Here is a 25,045-nt window from a genome sequence, read left to right on the forward strand (position 1 = left end):
TCTTTCCCTTCTCCCACTTAAGTGCCTCTACTGCTCATCCAGAGGAATGTGGGATCCAGTAACCACTACAGGTTCATTTGGATGTTTAACTCAGAACATCCCTTGTTCCTTCTCACCATCATCCTGGCTTTCTGTATCCACCCTGTCATACTCAGATTTCTTCTTCCCTGCATCCTTTTTCCAAGGCACCCATCTCTTTCCATTCCCTGTAAAACCTCGAGCACTTCACTCATGGCCACAAGTTAAAACACTGACACATCCACATTCCTTCATAACTTTTGCTTAGGACACAAAATTAAATACTTAAGAGATGTCAAATAATTGCTAAAAATATAAATCTGGAGTCTCAGGGGAGATTAGAAAAGGTTTAAAGATGAAGTTTTACCAAAGAGTCATACATTAACATTTTTAACTGAAATTGCAGCTTGCTTTCAGCTTCTGTTTTGTAAGCAGCTCCGTGACAGGCTCATCACCATCTGTTTCTAAGAATTCAAAAGCTTATTACACCAAGTTCAAAGCTAATGAGCTACACACACCAAAATATTGTTTTTAGGAAGTGAAGAGCATCCAAAAAACTTGTTAAACCTAGAAAATATTTATCACAATAAACTTTCAGATCAGCTCATAATAATGGATAAAGCCAGTGTTCAATGAACACATACATTCGAAACTAAACTTAATACTGAAAACACTACAGCAGAGAGTTAACTTCCCTCTCCAAAATGATGAGCCACCCAAAAAAAATTCAGAAGAGGTGCAAATGTTAGATGACAGGCCAGAGATGAGCTACCCTCGTGCAGATTTAAGATTCAAGTTCACATTCAGATTACTTCATTCCACCTCATACAAAAGCAAAAGAACAGAATTAATATTAACTGTGCTGGGTGTACACACACATTGATTTATTACACATATGGCAAAGGACTAAAATTACAGGGCTGGAATGCACAGCCAGAGCCTCCTGGGATGTAACAAGCATTACAGCAAACAGCTCCTGGATAACAGACCTCTTTGGTCTTATTACATATGCTAACTCCAAATACAGCATATTTATAGCTCTGTTTTAGACTTCTGTACACAGGGAAGGTCTAAACTCAAAAGTCAGGTTCCTGCACAACTCCACTCAGTCACTGCTGCCCAAGATGCCAGCAATGCCTTGTGCAGTTTACTCAATGATGGCTGCAAACACCTTCTGATGGAGCACACCCTGTTTGAAGCCTCCAGCCAGGGAATGGTTGTCTTGCTCCTGTGCTTGGAGAGGAAACTGTAAAATTACACACAAATCAAGTGTAACAACTAAATAAGGAAGGACAAAGGAGCAGGCTGCTTCATGTGATTACAGGAACAGGGACATGTATAAACCTGTTGGCTCTTCCAAACAACTCAATCAGAGCAGCTCTGGGAGTAGCCAGGAGTGTGCAGTTACCACAGAGTAACATCACAAGCTGACAGGGCACTTAGAAAAACAAGAGGCACAGGTATGATCAACAAACTTGGATAACTCAAATCAGAGGGAATAATTACCATTTAGGCAGTATTCACACAGGATATTAATCATACTTTATCCTGCTGTCCTTCAGAACAGCACCTTAAGTTCCCTAAAGTTCCACACCAGTGCTGCCACTGTTTCAAAATTTAGAAGCTCTTTCCATTTCTCACATGCAGTATTTTCAAATATGGAATATATATATATATATATGTTAAGATACTAAATATTACAAGAAGCACTAGTGTTTTCCTTGTTCTGTGTTCACATTCAGCCATTAAAGACTTCACAATGCCACAGACTTTTTCAGTGAAACAACAGTTTGCAAATGCAAAGTGAAATCTTCTTGACAGGTGATTTTTTTCACCATCTTAAAGCTCAGATGCTCATCTTGAACAGGGAAAGGGCCACATCATTTCAACAAACTTCCTGCAGTTAAATAGTTCGCTTTTGAGAAAAACATCTGTGACATTTCAGATCTAAAAGTCCACCGAGATAAATAATTCAAATAGTCAATTCACTTCCACTCTCTTTCTTTCCAAAGAACACACCTATACTGCCTTGGAATATTAAATAATTCAGACATCCCCAACCAACACTGACATGGCAATAAAATTCCTGTGTGGACATAGTGACAGTAAGAAAATACAACCTGACACACAGGTGCCCAGGAACGGCTGTGTGGGCACAGCTGTGTCAGCAACAGCAGCTCTATGCTGCAAACTCAAATACACCTCCAGACTTCCCCTCTTCATGCCACATACACCACAGAGCAACCTCACAGGGTATCAAGCCAAGCAGTCAATCCAGTGACTCAACTGGAAAAGTCATAAGAATAGGAATAACCCATAGTGAGCTCTGAAGCCCAGCAAAAACACTCACATATCAATGCCACTGGTTATATCTGTCAAGGTTTTCAGCTGATTTATTTTTCTTAGCTATTGTTTTTAGAAACAATAGTTTCCCCATCATAAGCAAGGCTCACCCAAGCTATTTACCTTGACATTCCAGTTGGGAAAAAACTGTTGCCTTGTTTATTCAGGCCAAAACACCTGGCTAGCAGAGGCCTTTCTCTCACCCCACAAGCACAGGAATTGTTACCACCATTCTCACAAATTGCAGACACGTGCCAATGGATGGGATTAGCAGGTGCAGCTCAGGCAAACCCACAAGGTACCCCCTGAAATGACACTGTCCACTAGTGGCCCTATTTTCCCTAAAAGCCTGAAGAAAAATCAGCAGGAACAATGGGTGGCACCAGAGTATTGGCAACAGGTCTTAAAGCAGCAACCTGAACACTTAGCTTCACTCCTTGCCTGGAGACAAAGAGCCAGAGCTCTTCTCATATAGTCAGCACTGAAACCGAAATTACTTAATATGGCTTTCAATCTTGCATGTAATCTTTGTTTCTGAGAAACAAGAACTGCCAGCTTCGAAGCAAACATCACCTTCTTACCAGCAGGGCTGCCTACTCTGCCAGGGAAGCAGTACTGCTCTGAGCACTCAGTGTCACCTCCCTGCACAACCCACTGCGGTGACAGTTTCTTCCAGACAATAATAAAGCAAAGGAAAAGGCTGTATAAACTGAAGTATCATTTGACCAACAGGACTGATAAATTGCTGTATATCTTGTTTTCTCCAAGCCTTACCTGGATGCAAAGACTTTGGACAGAATACTTAAAGGGAGCAAGCATCAACATTTTGGAAATAGGTACTTTATTCTGTTCCTTAAATACATCCTACTTACTTCAAACTAAATGCACATGAATTAACCTACATACATTGCTTAAAAGTTTATTTATCAATCTGCTTTTTTAACTAATGTTACTACACTTTTTAACTGTGCCCAGGTTAGAACTAAACCAGAAGAGTCTGTCTTGTTTGCAATCCCTCCCGACTCCCTGATTCCTGTTTAAAGTTCTGGGTGAGGTCAATTTGCTATTTTTGAAAAGGAATTAAGGAAGATGCTATGCTTGAAGGAACTTTCAGTCAAAATTTCTCTCACTGGCTCACAGCACACTTGTGTTTAGCAGCATCCCTCCAGTGAGAACACAGGACAGAGGCAGCAAAGACAGGCTTAAGAAGGCAGGTCAGCTGTGCTAATACCCTAAAGTGCTCATCTAAGGCTGATGAAAAGGGAAGAAAAGAGGCTTGAGCTGTGTTTTGTTGCCACAAACACACAGGCCGGGAAGTTGAACAGAAAGAATTACCCAAAAACAAATCAGCCTTTTAAAAAGGCTTGCTGCAAGCACCGTAGCTGTCTGCAGTTTCTAAGCATTTCTCTATACTACAGAAGGGGACATAAGCTAAACCAAATCCAAGTAATTTTATTACACAAACAGTTCTAAGACCAAGAATTTACACCATAAACTGAAAAAATTCTCAAAATCATATTGCAAGTGTAACTTTTACATTCATGCTGCTCGCATTCACAACCCCGAAACACAAAGTCTGTCTACAATATTTGATGTTAAGAACATACGGAAAATAAAACAAGCTTACCACTTCCAAGGACATATTTGCTCGAACACGCCCAGTGTTGCAGGGGTTTTTTTATTTAGGGGGAGGAAGAAAAATGTCACAGTGAGCAAAGTTCACGTGCTAACCTGGAGAGGATCCAGGCTCGGCTAGAGCAGCAGCAGCTGCACACACCTGTGCAGGCAGGAAGCTCTCCCTGCAGCAGCTCCAAGGCTGAAGTGCTGCATGTCCCAAAGGCACTCAGAGAAGTGTCCAGCTCGCTCACCACAATGTCCCCAAAGCCTACTGGAAAACTTCTCTGCCTTAACTAATGAAAGCTACTGATTAATCTATTCACTGCTCCTCCCTCACCCGAGTTACTGCCTTGAGCTTATGATCAAACTGGTTTTACTACCATGGAAAGCCTATTACTCACAATAGAGCTATTTACAAAACTAAGATAGCAATAAATGAAATAAAACAAGGAACTGCGGTTCTTAAAAAAAAACTTCTCAGCTATGCAGGGACAAAAGCCTTAAAAAAATAAGCAGAAGGATGAACATCAAATCACCACTTTCAGTTATCAACACAACAGGTGTCTGGAGAGTGAACTACTCAAAACAAATAAATCAACAAAAATTAATCTTAGTCCATCTTTTCAAAGTAAATGCAAAAACAAGGAGTTAAAATTCATTGGGAGTGAGAGAGAGGGAGGTCTGGGGGATTTCCTGAAGAAAGGGAGGCCGGGACTCTTCACCTTTACTTTCAGAGAACTGTTCCTGTATATTGTATAAAGTCTAGAAGCAAACAGAAATAAAACCCAACTCAAAACAAAAAATTCTTCCACATTCCACACACCTTAATATCTCAAAAAACTTCACACATTCCATCTCACAGCATTAATGCACTTCTCTAAATTACACTGGAGACAAACCAATGTGTGCACATTTTTCACTGTGATGGATTTTAGAAAGGAAAAGCTGCTCTCAAAGAAAACAATAAAAGTCTGCTAGGTTCCATTGCTAATTCCTTTCAGGAATTTATAAAGTTGTTTATTCTAAATTGCCCATTCAGGAAGAAGCAGGAAAATGGCAATAACAATGTCAGAAATAAAAACTCTAATTCAACCCCCCTCAAAGAGGATATGCACAGAGTTCAAACAGGAATTTCACACCAGGTTTTGTTAATAACACTGGAAATGTGCACACTCCAAAATCCAGCCCTGAGATACAGACAGGACATCTTTAGGAAGCCACAGCACTGAGAAGTGAATTCAAGGAAATGAGCTTCTCAAGTAGGCAGTGTAATTGTTTTACCTTTTTTTAACCTACTTGTGTTCAACTATACATTTACCACTATCTTCTGATGTTAGGACTGCTTTGGACATGCCATTTCTGACTTCCCTCCCAACCTTTACAACACCTTCTACTCCCCATCCCATGCAGTGACACTGCAAAGTAGTACCTGAGGATGTTTCAGAGGCTCTGTGGGCTTCCCCTTAGCTGAGCCTACCTGCTCTCTTCCTTTTAAAGCAGAATGATGCAAGTGGAAGTCAGCATCAAGAACTGCACCTTTTGGGACAGACCATCTCACAGACTGCTGGTTAACCCATCAAGTGATGGGCTCATAGAAAACATCCTGGTCCCAGCTGGCACTAGGAACCAGGCACCACCAAGCTCTGATCATTCTCCAGGATTTCCCCATCAGTATGCAAAAGGATTGGGTAGAAACCAATAAAACCTAACCAAAAAGTTACCAGATGATATTATAAGGTACCAAGCATCAGCATTACATCAGTATCCAGAGGAAGCTTCCATAAATTCCCTTCTCCATAGGAGTATTTCAAAGTCACACAGTGCTTAGCTCACCCACACTGTACAACAAATTAACCCAATTAAAAACACAGTCTCAGCTTCCTGTGGTGCACTTCTGACAGCAAAGACCCAATTGCTATCACTACATGAAACAAACCTGCTACCACAATTTAAAATTATTTTGCAATGGTTAGAACACTTGATAAATAAAAGGAAGACAATCAAAAATCTATTTCCTGCTTTAACAACCCAAAATGAAGTTGACAGCACTTAGTCATACTTCAAACAGAAAAGACACATTTGTCAAAGCACAAGAAGTGGCATAAAATGTCAGTAAATCCAGTGAATGGGCAGAGCCCAGAAGGAGGGAACAGAAGGGGACTGATCTGCTTTAGCAGTGAGGATACAGTCTGAATCTGGGGCATCCAACATATTCAGACAGCATGCAGCAATAATCCTCCTGTACACATTTCGCTTGTCCTTCAAACAGCCAAGAAGCAGCCTTGTGCTGCCTGATGGCCAAGGACAGTTTGCAGCTGGCACCCAGGCAACAAGCTCTTTTCCTGCCCTCAGACAGGATGAAGAAGAGACAAACGAACAAAATTAGCAAAAACAAACTAGCTGGAATTAGAGCCTTTCCCCGGTTCTCTTTCCGTTGATGAAAATCAAAGGCTTGTACTTCTTTTTTTAAAAAAATAATTTATCTGCTCTAATAACAGCTAACATTTGAAAAAGAAAACTTGTTTATCTTCACACAGTTTAATCTGACATATTTATTATGTTTTTAAATTTTTCACATGAAGGCAAATCTAGTGGATAACGTGCACTTTCAGCTTCAAATTTTAATCTTTTCCAGATGAGCACAGATTGCCATGCATAGTCTGTCTGGAGAGGCTATATCCTGACCGCCGTTAAATTCTTAACAAACCAGTGTGTATATATGTGTGTCACCAAAAACCACCACAGATTTAACCACATAATGCATTCAGGCCAAATCCCCATTTAATGCATGCAATTATAATAGAAGAGTAAGACGATCCTTTCAGGAAGGAATAAATATTCAAGTACAGTTCCAGAATTTTGCAACCAAACGTGTAAGACTTGGTGGAATCCTTAGTCTTGTCCACAGCAATTTGCCCTCTCTGGTTACATTTCTGTCCTCTTTCTGAACTTCAAGCTCCTTTCCCTTTCAGGTGGGTTATGAGAAGTCAGCAACACCTTGTCAACAACCTTGTCAGCATCCTCTTTGTTCCTACCACTCCCAGTGGTGGTGGTGAGCTACTGCTCACAGCAGCAAACAAATAAATCCATTTCTTGAGGGACCTTCCTCATTCACAAGGCCAAAGTCCAGCCCTGCTTCAGCTCATTTCCACCTCCCTCCAGCAGGTCACCCACACCCTGCAGCTGCTAACAGCACACCAGACCAAGCTAGGGCATTTGAGTATGGTTGCTGAGGCTTAGTACTTGCAGTAGTCTGGTCAAAATAGCATTCCATAGATCCTGCAGCATGATCCAACAGCCCTACTACAGCAAATAATGAGAATGGCTGGGAGGAGGCAGGAGAAAAAAAAAAACAAACAAAACCTTTCTGCAACAGCTTTCCCAGAAATAGTCTCTGAAACAATCACTACCTGTAAATTAACTTTTAAGAAGAAACTATAATCAAACAGACCATGACGAAAACACACAACTTTCCCTTGCATAACAATTAATGCTTTCCCATTATCTCATCACTGCACAACAGCCTTGCAGCCTAAATATACCAACTTAAAGAAAAGTTCCCAAGATCAACCTCATAACTGCAGCCAGCTCCAGCATCAAGAAGGCAACTCACCCCTGCTGTCGTGAAACAAAAGTGATAATTTTATTCTGCACAGCTTCCCTTCTACTTCTCCAAACCCCTACGCCTTCTACAAAACTGACTGTCCCCTGTAATTCAGGACATCTGACCGTGCCATGCACACATGAACAGCTGGAGAGTTAAAAATACCTGCAGCTGAGATGCCAGGATGGAAAAAATTTTGAACAAAGTTTATAAAAGCCACAGTTGCAGGAGGGAAAGAAATCACCCAACAAGTTTGGTAATTAACATAGAAACATGTCACATTCAACTCCTCTTTGCTCTTCAGGAGAAGGACAAATTGATGACACACAAACCAGCAAAGAGCCAAGTCTGATGCTTTCTTCCTATACAGCACTTGAGAGCTAATTAAGAACATCAGCACAATAATCATCAAAACACCACTTGAGGTGAAATTAGTATTTATACAGGACTCAATCCGCAAAACTGACTTTGAACTCAACTATCATCAACTTGAAAATGTTAGACAAGTGAAAGGCATTCGTACAAACTTTCCCTTGGTAGAGGACCCTCTTTGAGAAGGATTATTCCCATCAGTTTTAAAAAGAAAGTACTTAAATCACTCCACAGTAAATCAGAAATGAGTACTTTTGGTTTTTCAATTTTTTAGAAAAAATGTCAAATTTAAAGTAAGCGACTGTAAAGAAGTGTTTATAGCACTGGACCAATATCCCCTTAGGTTTAACAACATGAAAGTATCACAGTAAAATACACTGGACAGTTCTGATTTGCAGAGAATTAGTTTCATTTCAAAAGAAACAGGAATATCTACATTCATTTGGACTACACGGAAGTGTTACATCAAGGAATTTGCAGAGTCACAGAAAAGGCAGTGAAGGGAGCCCAGGGTAAGGCAGAATTGCTCCTTCAAATAGAGCAGCTTGATCCAGGCTGAAGCACCCACAGTACAGCCTGAGGACGCAGCTTTTCATTATAGATGAGCTGACTGAGCTGTGACCCCACTTGCCAAACTCTCTCACAACGGATGCCCTCTGTAGGGGTAGGTTTAGGGTTTTTTTATAGTCTTGTTTTTTCAATCAGTCCATCCCACTAAAGCAGATAACTGTGGCTACAGGCAACTTGGTGCAGAAGTAGGAAGCAGACAGAACACACAGTGCAAGGGTACAGACCAAAAGAAATTCTAAAGTGAGTCAGAACAGACAGCAGAACTTAAAAAAAGATCTTCAAAAGCATGTTTAAAAAATGCTTTATTTTAATGGGAAGACATCACCTAGTCTGTCTTCCCATTAAAATAAAAAAGTCACCCTGTTAAAAATACAACTGATGTGAATTCCAACCATTTCAGTAACAATGAGCCTGCCACACCATCACAGTAAAACCAAGCCAATGCAGGAAACTCACCTTCACAAAATTGTCAGGGAACATGCCCCTTCTGCCATTCAATTCCCCTTCCAACCATCCTTCTTCTTCCAGTTTTTTCACATTCCTGATGATTTCCCCAACTCGGATCGTTAACTCATCATCATGCACTGCATCATAGTCATATTCCACAATATAGTCCACTAAAAAAGAAAAACAAAATGCAAAATGAATGCAACCCAAGCCTGGAAATTCAACTTGAAAGCCATGCATATTCAAAAGGCAGACCTACCAATGAATGCTAAGAACAAGCATTTCCCTCACAGCAACGCTTATCTGTGAATTGTAACATTCTCAAGTATTTTGGAGTGGAGGAAAAATTGGATTGCCACCTATTAGAATAAAGTAAATTTAGGAATACGACACTGGGTCATATTATGGTGGTGGTGGATAGGTTTTTGTTCATGTGTGGTGGAAGGAATTGCTGGCAGTGTTTATTTTCCCCACAAAGTTCCAGCTGAAGATTTACCAATTATGAATCACTGCCCACAGGGCAAGTGCTTCTTACTCAGTGCACTTTTGGGGCCAAGGACCAAACACTGTATGTACAGTGCATACTTGCAATGCTTTGTTAATTCTCATACTTGAGCCTGCTACTTTGTCTGCAAAAAAAGAATTGCTGCAAACACAGAATTTCTGCAGGTTTGATCCAAGGAATGCAATATAGACAGAAGCTGTGTGATTTGACAATACAACTTGAATTGCACAGATATGTAAAAAGCGCCTTCCTTCAGAGTCATTTGGTTTGTATGAAGTAGAATAAGCATGTGAACTTTACTTTTGATACAATTAAGTTTACTCAGAGGAGCACAGCAGTGTATTCACATACTTGTCCATCTGTTGCACAAGATCCATGAGAGTTGCTCACTGACAGCTTAAGCTTGTTTGGCAATAAAGACCCATTTGTTCATTAAGAAATTCTGTTCATGCCAGAAATTTCCACAAACCTGCAGCAATCAAGCAATCTTCCCTCTCGCTCAAAATCAGTCAAATATCCAAGCACTGCCAAATGTTAACACTGTTCTCACTGAAACCTCCCTCTCCTCTGCAGATCACAAAGCACAAGAGCAAAACAGGGTTGAAAGACAGAAATCCCAAATGGCTGTAGAAGTTCTTTCCCAGGTTAATCTATTTTATCAGTGCATAATAATATCCAACAATTAATTAAAAAATGAAGGAATCAAATGGGAAGAAGCATTATTTCCTTGGTGTTGAACTTACAGCTGCATGAAATCAATGTATAATTCTGATCTGCAGGCAGTTTTGATCGCAAGTGCAGCTGCACTGACTAGAGTGAAGCCCTTATTCCTGTGCTGCCTGTGGATGAAGCCAGAAAACCCTTAGTGAAAAACAGAACTACATGATGGTGCCATGAGTGCAAGAGATGTTTGAATGGTATGTCTGGCAAACTTTTTTCTGAATAGAACCATTAACAAAGGAACCAGTAGAATATAAACATGAAGACTTAGTTTTACTTTTTTCTTTTAGGAAAAGAAATTACTTTCTTCCTTATGAAAAGGAGTAATCACTGGAGTTACCTGCCTATGACACACACCTGGAACTCCTAGCATACACCTTTTGTACTGCAGACATTTATTTTTGCCAAACATATTCTCTAAGCTTGTGTCAAAGCATCATATTCCCCCATTACTGCCTGCAGCAAACAGAGTAGTCCTGTCTTGCTTCTGCACTGAATTGTCTTGAGTGGCTGACTAAAATATTGCCAAACATACAGGAAATTCTGGCAGTCACGAATCATAAAGACAACAGCCATTCATCACCTAAGAGTCTGGAAATGAAAACATCACCTTCCAACCAACTCAACCCAGCCATTTTAGCAACCAATAAACATATAAAAATGTAAAAATACTCATGTCACATATTTCTCTCATGATGCACTGTTTTGAAGCACAATAGCAGGAACTATACTTCAATATACACACTATAGGACAGCCTTACAAAGCAAAACACAGAAAATGGATCACAACAGGGTCACTCATGGCAAATGCTCACCGCAGTGACTCAAACTGCCAAACACCTGGTCCTTTTTCCACAGCAGCAGTAGATAATCACACCCACACTGTGTCAACATGAACCAATCTACTGAAAGCTTATTTATTCCCCTGGGAGAACGTTTCTGTATTTGCGTTTGAAATGCACAGCACATTCATTTTGGTCACCTTTCCAGACTACAAAACAAGGACTCAGTCACACCAACAACCAGGAGAACCTGAAGAAGCTCCCAGTAATCCACAGGTCTTTATGTTCCAAAAACAAGTAGCAGTAAACAGACATCAACTTCTTACACTTGAAATTTAGGTGCTGAATTTCCTCTTTAGTTTGTCAGTGATACTCAAAGCCACCCTCACTCTCATGGATACGAAGACAAACCAGATGTGAATTCTGTTGCCTCATCTGTAAAGTGGAAGGGACCATGGGGAATGTTAGGATAGCTTCATCCCATACATTTTTTTTTTCAATATTAGCAAGCAGCACTATTTGAATCATCCAAGTAATTCACACTTCAGTGTGATGGGCAAGAAACCACTGTACTGCCAGAACAGCCTTAACAGTCTTAGTTAATCTGTTAAGTGAGCCTCTGAAGCATACCAAAGTATATTTACCCAAATAAAACAGAGTCCAGTGATGACAGAAAACTTTTTTAAGGAATCACAACTCCTTATAATAACAACTAGAAAGTATGTTAGTTGACTAAATATACTTCTTAATGCTTGAACTAGTCCTAAATGCTTTTGAATGCTTCAAGTTCTCACTGAAAAGCTTTACTAAAGACCAGACACACTACAATCAGTCAGCAGTAAGTTGGACTCCATATAAGCTGGTCAAAACTCTTTTTATAAAATTTTCAACTGATATAAGGTGCAGCAGAACTCCTCAGCAACACATACTATCAAACCCACTTATCTCCTCTCCGCTTTGTACACTGCTTTCTTCATTTCAAACCCCACTCAAATCAATTATCTGTAGCTTAAAAGTCCATAATGATCAAATCTAGGATGAAAAATAATCTTCTCAAGCTTAAGCAGGAACACTGAGGTTTACTGTGCTTTTCTAGCACGTCCAGAAACATCAAAGCTCACCTAAGAGGGGAAGACAACTTTCTCCTGAGTTTTCACAGTATCTGCATACAAGGAAAGGCTGAAAGTGCTGGGAAAAGGCCCAGGGAAATCTTATTAATCCAGGTGTGGAAAAGACCAAGCAGTGCCCAATGAAAACACAAGAACAGTAGGACAAAATAAAACCAAATAAATTTCACTTAAACATATATAAACACACTGTCCTCCCAGCCATGACAACTTTCCAACATACTTAGGGAACCTTCCAGATGGTGTTTTTCGAAGGTTCTGACCCATTTTCAGGGGCAAGGCACTGATTAAAATCAAAAGAGCTAAGGAAAAACTTTTTAACTGGACATCTTTGGGGGGCAGATGATTATAGCAGGCTCTGTAGGAGTAGTCTGTTCAGCTCTTGTTTTTTAGTAAGATGACAACCTCACTAACAAAACAATAATGAAACAATTAGGTTGGACATTAGGAAGAAATTCTTCACAGAAAGGATGAAAAGGATGATTAGATATTGGAATGGGCAGCCCAGGGAGGTGTTTAAGGAATGACTGGATGTGGCACTTAGTGACATGGTCTGGTTGACATGACGGTGTTTGGTCATAGATTGGATTCAATGATCACAGAGGTCTTTTCCAAACTACCTGATTCTGTGATAAAACAGACTAAACATGTCAAAGTCAGTCAGCCCAGTCAGCAGCTGCAGACTGCATTATTCCCCACAGCACAGACAGTGTCCTTTTGAACACCTCTTTGACAAAACAGCTCCCACTGTCAGCCACACAGCAACACTGCCTGCACGAGGCATTCAGTCACTGCTGGCACAGCTGGACTCCCAACTTCTCCAAACCAACCAGCTCTTCTGCCAACCACATCCCAGTGCCAAGGCAGAGGGCAAGTCTCCCAACAAGCATGGCCACATTACACCCATCTTCTCTGATCTGAAACAATGTCTTCAGCTTCTCAGACTCTTTCTGAAATTGGCTATTATAGGTAACTAAGGCCCTCTGGTAGCCCTAAAACAAAAAACCAAGAAATAAATCAAGGAAAAGAGTGGAAAATATACCAAAATTCTAGCATGCCTATGTCTTCAACAGAAATAGCCAAGTGTCAGATACTCATCCAGAAAAGAACACAATTTCACATTCTTGGTACTTTGTTTAGGGTATTACAACACTGTCAGAATCCAGCGACCTTTCTGTAGTAGCCAAAAAAAAGACACAAACCACATTTAAAATAAATCCCACGAAAAACACATTTTAATAGCTTATAAATTTTATTTTCAAAAGAGGGGAGGGGGATTCATCAGATAACTGAAATCCTTGCATATGCTGGGAAGCTTGCTGGAACTTGCTGCAGACCTGGAGGAGGACAAAGTCCAATGCAAAGCAGCAAGAATTGCTGTCGTGCTCCGTAAAGGTCTCTTCAGGAAGGTTTTAGGCCAGTTCAGATTCAAAGTCATTTATTGGAATGACAACCCTGGAAAGCTGTGTGTCCTCCAGAAGTACCTTGCCAGCAGAACTGCAGTCACACTAGAAACTGAGCTTTTGCTTCTCCAATTTATCACAACAGACAGTTGCTAGATGCCTAAAACAAATTTCATTAGTACTTTAGTTTCCACTTGTACATTTATCACATAAAACCCCCAAAGTTTAGTCTCCCATAAAACCAAGCCTAACATAAAACCAAGCCTAAATTCTGTTATTATGTATGAATAAAGTCACACAGAGTTAAAAAGGTATTTCACTTCATAGCAGACAAAGTTTACACTAGAGACAAGACCACAGAGGACACAATCTTACCCTTTTAACGATGATATTTTTCTTTACAACTATTTCAAAATCAGGTGCTGAACTTAAGGAGAATGCTCCCATCCAGTTGCTTTCCCACAGAAATCTTCCTACAATTTGTGAGCTATAGGAATTCCAGCTGATTTAATACTAATACCATAGTATATGTTTGGCCACTTTAAGATAGATCTTAACACTGATAAAGTAGCTCAGGTGTTTAAATGCTAAACAATGAAAACAACTTCATTAAGTGTTAAACATAAGTAGTGGTTGTAAGAATGTTTTCTTTCCACTTCAATGCCATATAATTTCCTGTCACCCTGACCTGAGTCACTGATGACAACCCAGATGCTTAAATAAAGCAGCCTAGTAGACTTCCCATTGCTCTTAAAACTGTAGTTCCTGCTCCCAAAACTGCATGCATTTTGTCTACAAAGCCCTCCTGTAAAGAGACATGCACAAGGTGAGCACCAGGGTTTGGGAACCGAAGACAAATCCCTCCTGGCCAAGAGCTCCCACTGCTCTGCAGCCAGGCTCCTTGCTCCAGGCTCTGCATCTGCTTCACTCTCCTGTTTACAAATGACCACAATAGCCAGTTCCCCAAAGATCCAAGAATTCCTTTGGGGTACAAAGTGGGTTTACTGTTCCTCAGTCTGAGTAAGGGAGCACCTCACATTTCCCACTATCAGGGAAACCACACTGAGCATTGGCCTTGTGCAAAAGTCCTTCCCTTCACACCCCAATAAGCATCCAACCAAGAAGCAGTGAAAAGACTGAACCTTGAACAGATGAAAACACTGTGTTTCCTACTTTCCTTCTCATGGTGCCCAATAAAGCTACATCACCAACAGAGAGTGGCAAACCCACTCTCTTTGTCTTGGAAATACAAAGTTGTATTTCCAAGACATCTTAACCAAGGATGTTGTGATCCCAACCATGCTTTCTTCTGTGCGTGTGTTCACATGGTCCCTTCCCCCTGCTCTATGCTTAAATTAGTAGTTATTTATACTACTGGTGAATCAGATCAAGAAAACAGCCCAAAAGAAAACTATTTAGAGCCAGCTTGCTGCAAGTTTATCTGGTTGAGATGTCTTGCTGCAGGGTGAGACACAGGATTGCTTCAAGCCCAACCTAGATCAACATCTAAATCCCTGTTACAGCCCAGATCAGGAGCACACTGCTCAGTGAAGCTGCAAACCACTCAGTTGTGGTGGTTCAGTCCAGTGTGGAACAGTCTCACAGCAAATGATCTGGATTTTTTTCACAGAAACTAAACCCAGGAACATTCCTAAAGCGTGTTAATCTTTAATTATATCCATGGGACAAGACTAAAACTACAATGATATAAAAATGTCCAAAACTTGAAATATGGATATGGTCCCTCACACTAGGAATTTCCCCTTACAGATCCACTCATCTTGCCCCTCATCACTTGCTGCTTTGGACAAAGCCAAAATCTGCCATGAAACCACATTCTAACATAACACATTATTGATACAAGGCCACTGGATTCCTCTCAACTCCGATGGCAGGGATGCAGTTCCCAACTATTAAGAAACTGAACACGGAAAGAGTGTAATTAGCTAATGGAGACCACTCAGCCTACACATATTTAATAGTACAATCACTAGTTTCAAACCACACCATCCAGAAGAGCAGACATTTCACTGAGCTGAGCCATGCAGAGCCATCACATTCATGCTCCACGTGGAGGACTTGTGAACAGTTGCATCACAAGGGCTACTGCAAGCATTAAACATCACAAATGAGATGTTTTACCTTCCCAGTAGCTCAAAAGGAGGTCGGGTGCCTCCTGAATAGCCTCTGGAACAGCAGTGACACATGGCAGAGCCATTTCTACCTGTGTCTCCTCCCAAGGGAGCCACACCAGTCATGCCAGCTCCAGTCCTGCCAAATAGCTCTGTACCAAAGCGGTCACACTGCTTCCTGCTCCTGAAGCTTTGATCCCCTGTGCCAGCCAAGCAAACTCTGCTGCCACAAGGAAGGGATGTGGCAGAGGAGGTTCTCTGCAGTTTAAGATAATGCTGACCTCATATATTCAAATATTGACTTATGGTCTTGTTTTAAGCAAAATGCCCTGAGCCATCAGAATTCTTTCATTAGTTTATAATAATACAACATAATGCCAATGGAATTGAAATATTTTCATGCCATTCTATATACATTTTCTTTTAAGCACACACAATTAATTTCCAATTTGCTTTAAACTGATTATTCCAGTTGTGGATTATTTCAAAGACAGGGAACCTAAATCTGTGCAGTTTATTAGTTCACATTGCTGGGCAAACAAACAATCATTTCAAGCACCAAAGATGCCTGCAGCACATACAAACACACAGTGATTCAACATAAAACCAGCTCAGCTGTATCAACCCAATCTCTGGAAGCACCACAAACACCCTGGTGTCACCCAGCTGAGACTCAGTCTGGATGCCAACAGGATTTGCTCTGTTTAAAGCAGCTTCATGTTGAAGTGAGCACGAGCCTTCACACTCTGTTCAACACAGCCCACCTCAGAAGGCTCAGAAGTTTCAAAGAAGCATTAGATGAATGAGGGCAATCAGCCAGTATGAAGCAGTCAGGCCAAAGTCCCAACAAGCCCCTTTCTACTTCCACAGCACAAGAGCTGACCAGTCAGAACACCATCCCTCATCTGAGCCAACATCCAATTAATCATAGAATATGCTGTTAGAAGGGACCCACAAGGATCAAGTCCAACTCCTGGCCCTGCACAGGACAATCCCCAGGAGAGTCACACTCTGCACCTGACAGTATTGTCCTGGGAAGCCTGTTCCAGTGCCCAACCACCCTCTGGCTAGAAAAACCTTTTTCTAATATCCTCCTCTGACACAACTTCAGGCCATTCCCTTGGGTCACTGGTCACCAGAGAGATCAGCCTCTGCCCCTCCTCTTCCACTCATGAGGAAGCTGCAGACCTCATTACACAATGAGGTCTGACCTCAGTCTCCTCTTCTTCAGGCTGAACAGACCAAGTGACCTCAGCCCCTCCTCATACAGCTTCCCCTCAAGGCCCTTCACCATCTTCGTTGCCATCCAACAGTTTAATACCTTTCTTATACTGAGGTGCCCAAAACTGCACAATACTCAAAGTGAGGCTGTGCTGCCCAGAGCAGAGCAGGACAATCCCCTCCCTTGTCTGGCCAGCAATGCTGTGCCTGATGCACCCCAGGACAAAGTGCTGTGCCAGGACAGCTCAGTCTTCCAGCCCCAGCTCCCATTCATCTATCAGATTTTTAAAAAAACTCAAGAATTTAAATATCAGAGTCTTCTCAACCAAAAAATCATTGCACTACTACCAAGAAAACATATCATTCTTCTGGAACAGTTCCTCTTTACTATCACAAGTCACTACCAAAAAGCTGTTGGATATGTGATGGTTTACAAGATCTGTTAAAAATTTGGTAAGTACTTTACAGTGCTTACACTGAGGGGATTTTAAACTTCTACAAAGACAGCTTTTAAGTAAAAAAGAAGTCAGAATAAACACACACCATGGAGAAAACCAGAAACAGTAACCAAACCAAAAAAGGCAACAAAACAACTTTGAAACATACCCTCACAAAATCCAATATCTCATCTGAACCTTTGTTCTCAGACCTCTGCATCAACAGCCCAGCTACTGTCAGCTTCCCATGTGGATTAAGTACTATGAGCTTAAAGAGAAAAAAGTACCATCACAAGAAGTATGAGGTCTTACCACATTTTCTACTTTCTAATGGTAACAGATACCTTATTGCATCCTTTCAGTACATACTTTTTCCCAAGGTCTGTAGTGAGAAGACATGGGGCACTGATTTTAAACTGACAGAGGGGAGATTTAGATTGGACCTAAGGAAAGAACTTCTGCTGATGAGGGTGGTGAGACACTGGCACAGGCTGCTCAGAGAAGCTGCAGATGTTTCATCCCTGACAGTGTTCAAGGCCAGGCTGGATGGCCTTTGAGCAGCCAGGTCTAGTGGAAGGTGTCCTGGCTCATGGATGATCTTTAAATGTCCCTTCCAATCCAAACTATCCTGTGATTTAGGCCCAAATATCTTTTAATGATATTTTTTGTTAGATAGACCATACAAATAAATGAACAAATCACTGTCATTAACATGTTCTTTTTCAGACACATCTCATAACTTTCACAGGTTTCTTGTGATCCACAAAATCTCTCCTATCTGTCACTGAAGTTTCTTACGCTTTTGATTTTACACTTACAGCTGACAGGAAACTCTGCAGAAGCTGGCCAAACTGAAATTCAGCCACTAAACACTTCTCCCAAAAACACCTTCTCCCTGCAGTGCCACTGACATCCCAATCATGAACCCTCAGTCCAATCACCAATCCAGGTGCTGTCTAAAGTCTGTGATAAGGCAACTCTATTCAAGTTTCTTTTTTTATTTTCTGTCCACCCTGCAGTATTTGTTGTTTTTCCTTACTTCTTTTGTAACTTGCTCTGTGCTGCATCATCCAGTTCTAGCACAAATATTTTCTGCTTAAAGCAACAGCTCCTCTACATCCATAGCTTGCCTGAAAAAAAAGGAAAATAAAGCAAAAATAGCAGTCTACCCTTGAGACAGTCTAAAGCCAGGAGACTTGGTTCTGTCAGCACAGAACTCGTCCATCTGGAATCCGCCCTGGATCCGCCTGGCATTTCTAGATTGGGTAAGGCAATGGTGCATTCTCCAAGAAATGACTCACCATGCATTTTTAATAAAAAATTTGTGTTGAATTTTACAGCCCAGTAAGAATGCCTGAAATAATTAGGAAAATGCACAGTTGAAAACAGTTTAAAATGTACACTCTTCCTCCCAAATTATTTCAACTAATGAGAAACTCATTGCATTCTAACAGCAACCATCTCAAACATCAGTTTCTGGTGCTGGCTTGGGTACAATTAGCAAGAGACTTTGAGAAGGAAACTAAACAGTACAGCAGAAACCCTGCCCAGCAGCCTGCCCTGAAAGATCCAAACCACATATGCCTCATTTTCCTACTCCAGGCTCCTATAATTTACTGAAGTACATTATAGTGCTTAACACTGTATATGATAGAACACAATTGAAAATTGAGTGTTTGTCAATTTTCACTTACCTAAAGCAAATCATCTTCACCCACACCCTCATAATGTTACAACTGTATGCTGTAGATAAGTCACCATTGCTAGCCAGATGGGGAAAAAAAACTGTTTTAGGGATACCTCACTGCATCCCATCATGTCTCCTCCAATATAATCAGAAATACTTCCCTTAAACTCAGTCAAATGTAACAAATGCTACAATTGTGGATTTAATTAACCCCCTCACTTCTATGAGCAGAATTGCTGGGCTCCTCCCTTTACAGCATGAAATGGGAAGTATTACAATAAAATCTCTACCACCTCCAGGTATTTATAAGGACAGAGGAGGTCAAAATGTTTTGCCTGGGAAGTGACATGAAGCAGAAAGTGATGGTTTGTGCTATTTGCTATTTCCCTCAGTCTGAGCAGAGCTCACGGAAGGAAACCAGCCTGGAAATTAGAGGTGACACCTGCAGGAAAGGCAGCAAATGTCTCCATGAGCAGAAGTGAAAAAATGCTACTAATTCACATTGCAGAGAAAATCAGAGATCTTTGACAGCACAGGGGAATATATTTTTTAAAAAAACACCCCACATTTTTGGAAGTCATGACTCAGACACTGTTCCATATATAGATTTATGTCTCTTCCTCTGTTCCTTCCCTTAAGTTAATTTTATAACATCTACTTGGCAAAACATTTAAGGTGAGTCACAAAACACCAAATTACAAATTCTGCTAAAACAAAGCCATGCCAAAGAGCACTGAAGAACAAAAGAATCATACCTCATTTGTATTTTGTTCAAATTCAAAGCACCAAGTAAGCAGTGAAAGTACCACAAGGTCAACACCCTATTTACAGGTGTTCCCTTAAAGCCTTCATTAGGTAATTAGTTCAGAAAAATAAGTTTGAAGCTGAAAACCCTGTTGCTTATCTGAAAACTCTTTTTAAGAAGTCATTCCCCTGAGAAATAAAAAACTGTATTTGAAGTTTCCTTCCTTTGGTATCAGGACTCCACACCACTACTAAAGCTTCAGCTTTTCCTGCAGATTTTTTTTTTCCAATATTCTCCTAGCCAAAAAGGACATCATGATCATAGCCCCAGGTTATGAATTCAAGAGTTATGAAAACAAGAGTCTCTGAAAGCCTTTTGGGTTTAAATGAAAACTCCTTTTACGCTCTAAAGAAATGCAGAAATGCTTTGATAGACAGCCTACAATTTGGCACATAGTTAATTCTGAATGACAATTAGTACTTGTGCAAACATGGCAAGAATCTGGCTTTGAAATAAATTCACAAAAACTTAAAAGCATTATTCAGAGCATGCACAAAGTGTTCCCTTCATCTTTAAAAACAGACATGATGCAAGAGTCTGAATGGTCCCAGATTCGGATCTTGCAAAAACCACAAAATATGCTTAGCATTAAAACAGGAACAAGTGTTTGTATCTGAATCCATGCTCTCAGGTCATACCAATTGTGTGACAAAGTTAATTTACTTTTTAGTGTGGACATTTTAGTCAATACAATAAACTGAACTGCAGATGGAAAAGCACAGAAAGAAATCACTTAAACTAATTTTTACGAAAGCTAGTCAAAACAGCAAAACCTCAAGAGCACCCTATAGTCTCAATTAGTTTTAAAGGAGGCAAAACTGTTTCATTAGGTCTATTATGTTCCAAAAGTTCAGAGATCAAGTCCTTTAAATACCCATTTGCAACAGGTACTTAGAAGGATTTAAGTAATTCTTATTAAGATCATGATTTCAATCTGCATGGTTTGCAATGCTTCCAATCACAGGAAAATAATGTTTGAAAGGACCTCTGGACGTTACTTATTCCAAACTTGTCAGAGCAAGGTTAATTACAAAGTCAAAGCAGGTTACTCAAGGCTTTGACCAAGCAAATTTTAGCAGCCCTGAAAGGACGGAGATAAAACAGCCACCCTGAGCACCTTTTCTGATACTGAATTTTCATAATCATTTTTCCACATTATATTCAATAGGAATTACCACTGTGCTAACCTGCAGGCATTGGTTCACAATTTTTCACTGTGCCTCCAAGGAGAGTCAGTCATTCTCTTCTCCAGGCTACACCAACTCCTTGGACACCATTTGCACTAACCACACCACCACTCTCAACTCTCCAGTTCGGTGGCATTCCCACTGCATTTGAGGGGAGGGAGGAGCAAAACCAGACAGGGTATTTTAGAGACAGTGCTGTGAGTGCCAGGCAGTAGGGAACAACCACTCCCCATGACCTGCTGGCTACTATCCTGCTCCTGCCCCCGGCAGACAGTAAGGTAGTTAATTTCTACTGCAGCACTTCAGTCATCCCCCACCTCAGTCACTGTGGAGTTTTTTAGGTACCTGGTCACAACCCTGGGCATTTGAAGAAATCAGCATTATGTGAGCATCCCTACCTGCCTGTCCTCCTGCTTCACTCCCGATAATTCTTCCCCTGCACACTCACTTGGCTGAAACATGCCAGAAGAGCAGCATCTTTGAAGAGCTGCACATTTTTGATTTTTTAGGGTTTTTTGCAAAGTCAGCACTGAAGCACTCAAATCTCAGTCCTTCCCAAGGAAAAGACTTCAGGACTGCCCTAAGACTCTTGCTCCTCTAACCTGATTACTGGCTGATCACCAAAAATGCAGCTTGGAAGCAGCTACAGCATGTGCTGTGTCTTGCAGAGCTAATTGATAGTAACACAACGATTGGTATTTGAAGAATTTGAGGAGGAAGCAGAGGCCTTACGGGAGTTTATGAAAAGCTTTCTGGGGCAAGGGATACCAGTTGCTGCTGTCAGGAGACAGAGCACCTGAGGCAAGTTCATAGAAAGCCAATCCTCATCCCCACCATTCTCAACGTGCTCACTTGAAGGAGTAGTTTGGCTTTCAGAAACACAAAGGAAATACTCTTGATTGTTCCCATATATTTCACAACTACAGGACTAACCCTGGGTACCCAACTAAACACACACACAAAAAAGTGAAATCAAGAGAGAGGAAGAGTCAGCAATATAACCTCAGCTTTTTCAATCATATAGATCAGGATCTACCACTTCAGCTGCTGCTCAGAACTGAAAAACCAGGCTACAGCAGTGAACAGCAGGATCCAGCAACTCTGTCCTGATAGGAAATCAGCACAGCCTCCTTGCTGCATGGAGATGGCAGGCTGTGTCTTATTCTACTGACAGTGTATCTCCTGTTTCAAAAACAGCTTTATTTCATCTGCTATTCATCCAGCCTGAGGCTCTCTGTTACTGGTTATCTACAAGGGCAGGTTCTCTTCTACAGCCTACATACTAGAAGCCATTTACAATTTCAATCCATACATGTGCCTTATAGTTCTCTCTCACTAAGGATGAAGCATTAAGACTGAAAGAACAAACTTTCTTCCCGCAAAATTAGCATCTAGTAAGATGATGAGCACATGGAACTAAGAGGAAGCAATTTATACACTCTTAATTGTGCTTTTACTTGACAACCCCACACAGTTAATTTACATACATAACCCTATAGCACACAATGATTTAAGAAATGCCTTCAAGCGCTCCTCACGCTGCAATGGGTATCAGCTCAGACAGCTTCCAACTCCCCTCCTTCCTTGCACCACATCCTTACTCAGATACTGGTAGGCTGTAAAGGCAGATCCTGTTAGGCTTCTTATAATGTGAATATGTCAATACAATGGTTTTTAGTATCATCTTCCACTTCACAGACACTCTCCTTCCCTGTGCTGAAGGATGAGGTGTATTTTCAGCACATGGGTCAGGAAAAGGAAGCCCCATATTTGATTTTCAAGAGCAAAACAGCACAGTTCTTGAGAACTTATTCTTAACTAAAAGGCTACATTCTGCTGTTTGCACTTTTCAAGATGATCTGCTGTCTTCATATCTACCATACCCACAAGAGCACGGGATTAACATATTTGCTTTTATCCTCATGACTACAAAAGCCTTGCTCACCTCAGCACTTCCACTGCCCCACTTGCAGAACAGCATCTCATTTCACCTGGCTTCAGAACAGCACTAACTCATCTGAACACAGCATGAAATGTTGTTTGGGACACTGAGGTTTCAAATAAACAGCCCATGGTCCACTCTGCAGACACTCATGTAGCTTGCAAATCCTGCTAAATTTGTCAAATTGCGTACCAAAATCTCTCAACAAAAGAATATTCTTCACTTAACCTCTTCAGACATGAAACAGCTGGGCTCTATTTTCAGGAATGATTGCTTTAGTCACTTACAGAGACCAGAGCTTAACAGTAACTCCAACCATCTCAGGCTAAAGGAGTGACCCTGCACAGTCTCTCCCTGTTTATTCCCATTTCACCACCTCTTCCCCTGTGCTGGTCTCACAGTTGTGCTGCTCCAGGGTGTGTCAGTCTAGTTTGCTGCCAGATCAGCCAGCTGGTTCTCTTCCAGCTGGATTCAACTCTGGCCAGTGTCTTAAACTAGATCATTGCATAGACACATGATCACTAAATCTGCCAAAAGGGAAGATTAAAGAACACACTGATATCTGCATCATCCAGGGGATTGACCATATCAAGAAATGATGGATCTAGCATTCTCCTGGCAGTTTGTTCTAGAAATTAATAACTTCCCTGACAGAAATATTTGGATGTTAAAATGAGTTCAAACAGCAATGTGATTTACCTAAAGTTTTAGGCAGGCTTATTCTACTTAATCTTGTATTTACTAGTTTATGATAGTACTAAATAAGCCAAACTCCATAAAAGCATTTAAGTGATGCAAACATTGCAAGTCCAGCCAAACTGCAGAAAATCAGGATACAGAAAGACAGAGGCATATTTTTACATATTGTGCTCAGTCTTCTCCAAACATACACATTACTGAGCAAAACCAAAACTAACATCTACAAAAATACAAAAGATACCTCAGTAGCAAGTTCTAGCTGTTTAGAAACTATTTTCTCTTTAAAGGTATTATTAAATCAATAAAAAATTGCAAATTAGAGGCACAGTTTAAAAGGAAGGCTTGGCTGGCTTAAAATGGATTGGGAGGGTTAAAACAGCATTTGAAAGACAGAAAAAGAAAGGTGTGAAAAAATCGGTTTGGTGGATCACGAACTCTTAGGGAGAGCAATTAATATAGACACTGAGAAGAAACTTAGGACATTTCAGAGTGAATCTAGTGCAAAGTAAATTAAGGTTAAAATGGAAAAGGGAAAAACACTCTACATTCCCTGACTACTGAAATTCAGTCCCATCCTCTCTCTTGCCCAGGAGGTAAGGAGTGCAGCCAGAGTGAGGCCATCCAGCTTGCTCACGTGTTGGCAAAGCTGGCGCAGGAGTTTCTCCCACAGCGGCCAGCTCATCAGCTCACATCAGAGCTCACAGCCACTGCAGCCAGGCCAGGCCAGACAAGGCACTGCACTGCTCAGGCCCTTCCTGGCAGCAGCCCCAAGTTATCTCTGAAGAACAGCCTGAAACTGCACCCACACCATAAGTTCAGGGGAAGGGAGATTACACACAAAGCAGCCTCAAAACAAATCTGTTCATTTGTTTTAAGGTACAAATTCAGAGTTAAGTGATGAGATTCTCTTTCACTTCATGAAAATAGTGCCTTTATTTCTTCAAGCAGCAAAGATGGAGACTTTTCTCCCTGAGTCCCAAAGATGCATTGAGAGGAAACAACTTAAAATATTCTGAAAAGTTTGCTTTTAAGTTTTTCCTGAAAAGTGAAAAAACAATGCAACTTGGGGTAATAAAAACACACCAAGAGGAATTAAGGTATACTGGTGTGTTACCAACAAATCCACAATTGAACTGAAGTGCCAAAACTGGAGGTTAAAAATTTCTATCAGAGCCAACTTGACAAGTGCTGTAAATGTGCTGCAGCTGATATCAGTGTCACTAGCATCCTCATCCTCCTCCTGCAACCATGAGCTCAGTCTCAGTTTCTGGAGAGCCAGCCTGGCTGAAAGCTAATTCAGAAAGACAGGGGAGTTTCAGATTATTTGGTTCATATGAGCAAGGGAAGAGGACAATGCTCATTAGTCAGAGGCAAGCAAAGGCTGAGACTTTACTTCAGTGGCAGCTTCAAAAGATCAAACTACATCC

At 40.9% G+C, this 25,045-nt stretch overlaps 1 protein-coding gene across 2 annotated transcripts in view; it reads right to left on the reverse strand.

Moving 5' to 3' along the window:
• The window catches only part of CD2AP (CD2 associated protein), a 78,585-nt gene that overhangs the window by 46,978 nt on the left and 6,562 nt on the right, over positions 1 to 25,045 (reverse strand). Inside the window, exon 2 of one of the 2 annotated variants that reach the window (XM_085057010.1) lies at positions 8,981 to 9,141. In XM_085057010.1, the coding sequence (XP_084913136.1) occupies positions 8,981 to 9,141 (161 nt within the window). Of the gene's footprint in view, positions 1 to 3,988; positions 4,099 to 8,980; positions 9,142 to 25,045 lie in introns of those variants that run through there. The other variant, XM_085057011.1, reaches the window with a different exon arrangement.

Source organism: Lichenostomus cassidix, chromosome 3 (assembly GCF_008360975.1).
Source record: "Lichenostomus cassidix isolate B80296 chromosome 3, HeHo_3.0, whole genome shotgun sequence".
NCBI lineage: Eukaryota > Metazoa > Chordata > Aves > Passeriformes > Meliphagidae > Lichenostomus > Lichenostomus cassidix.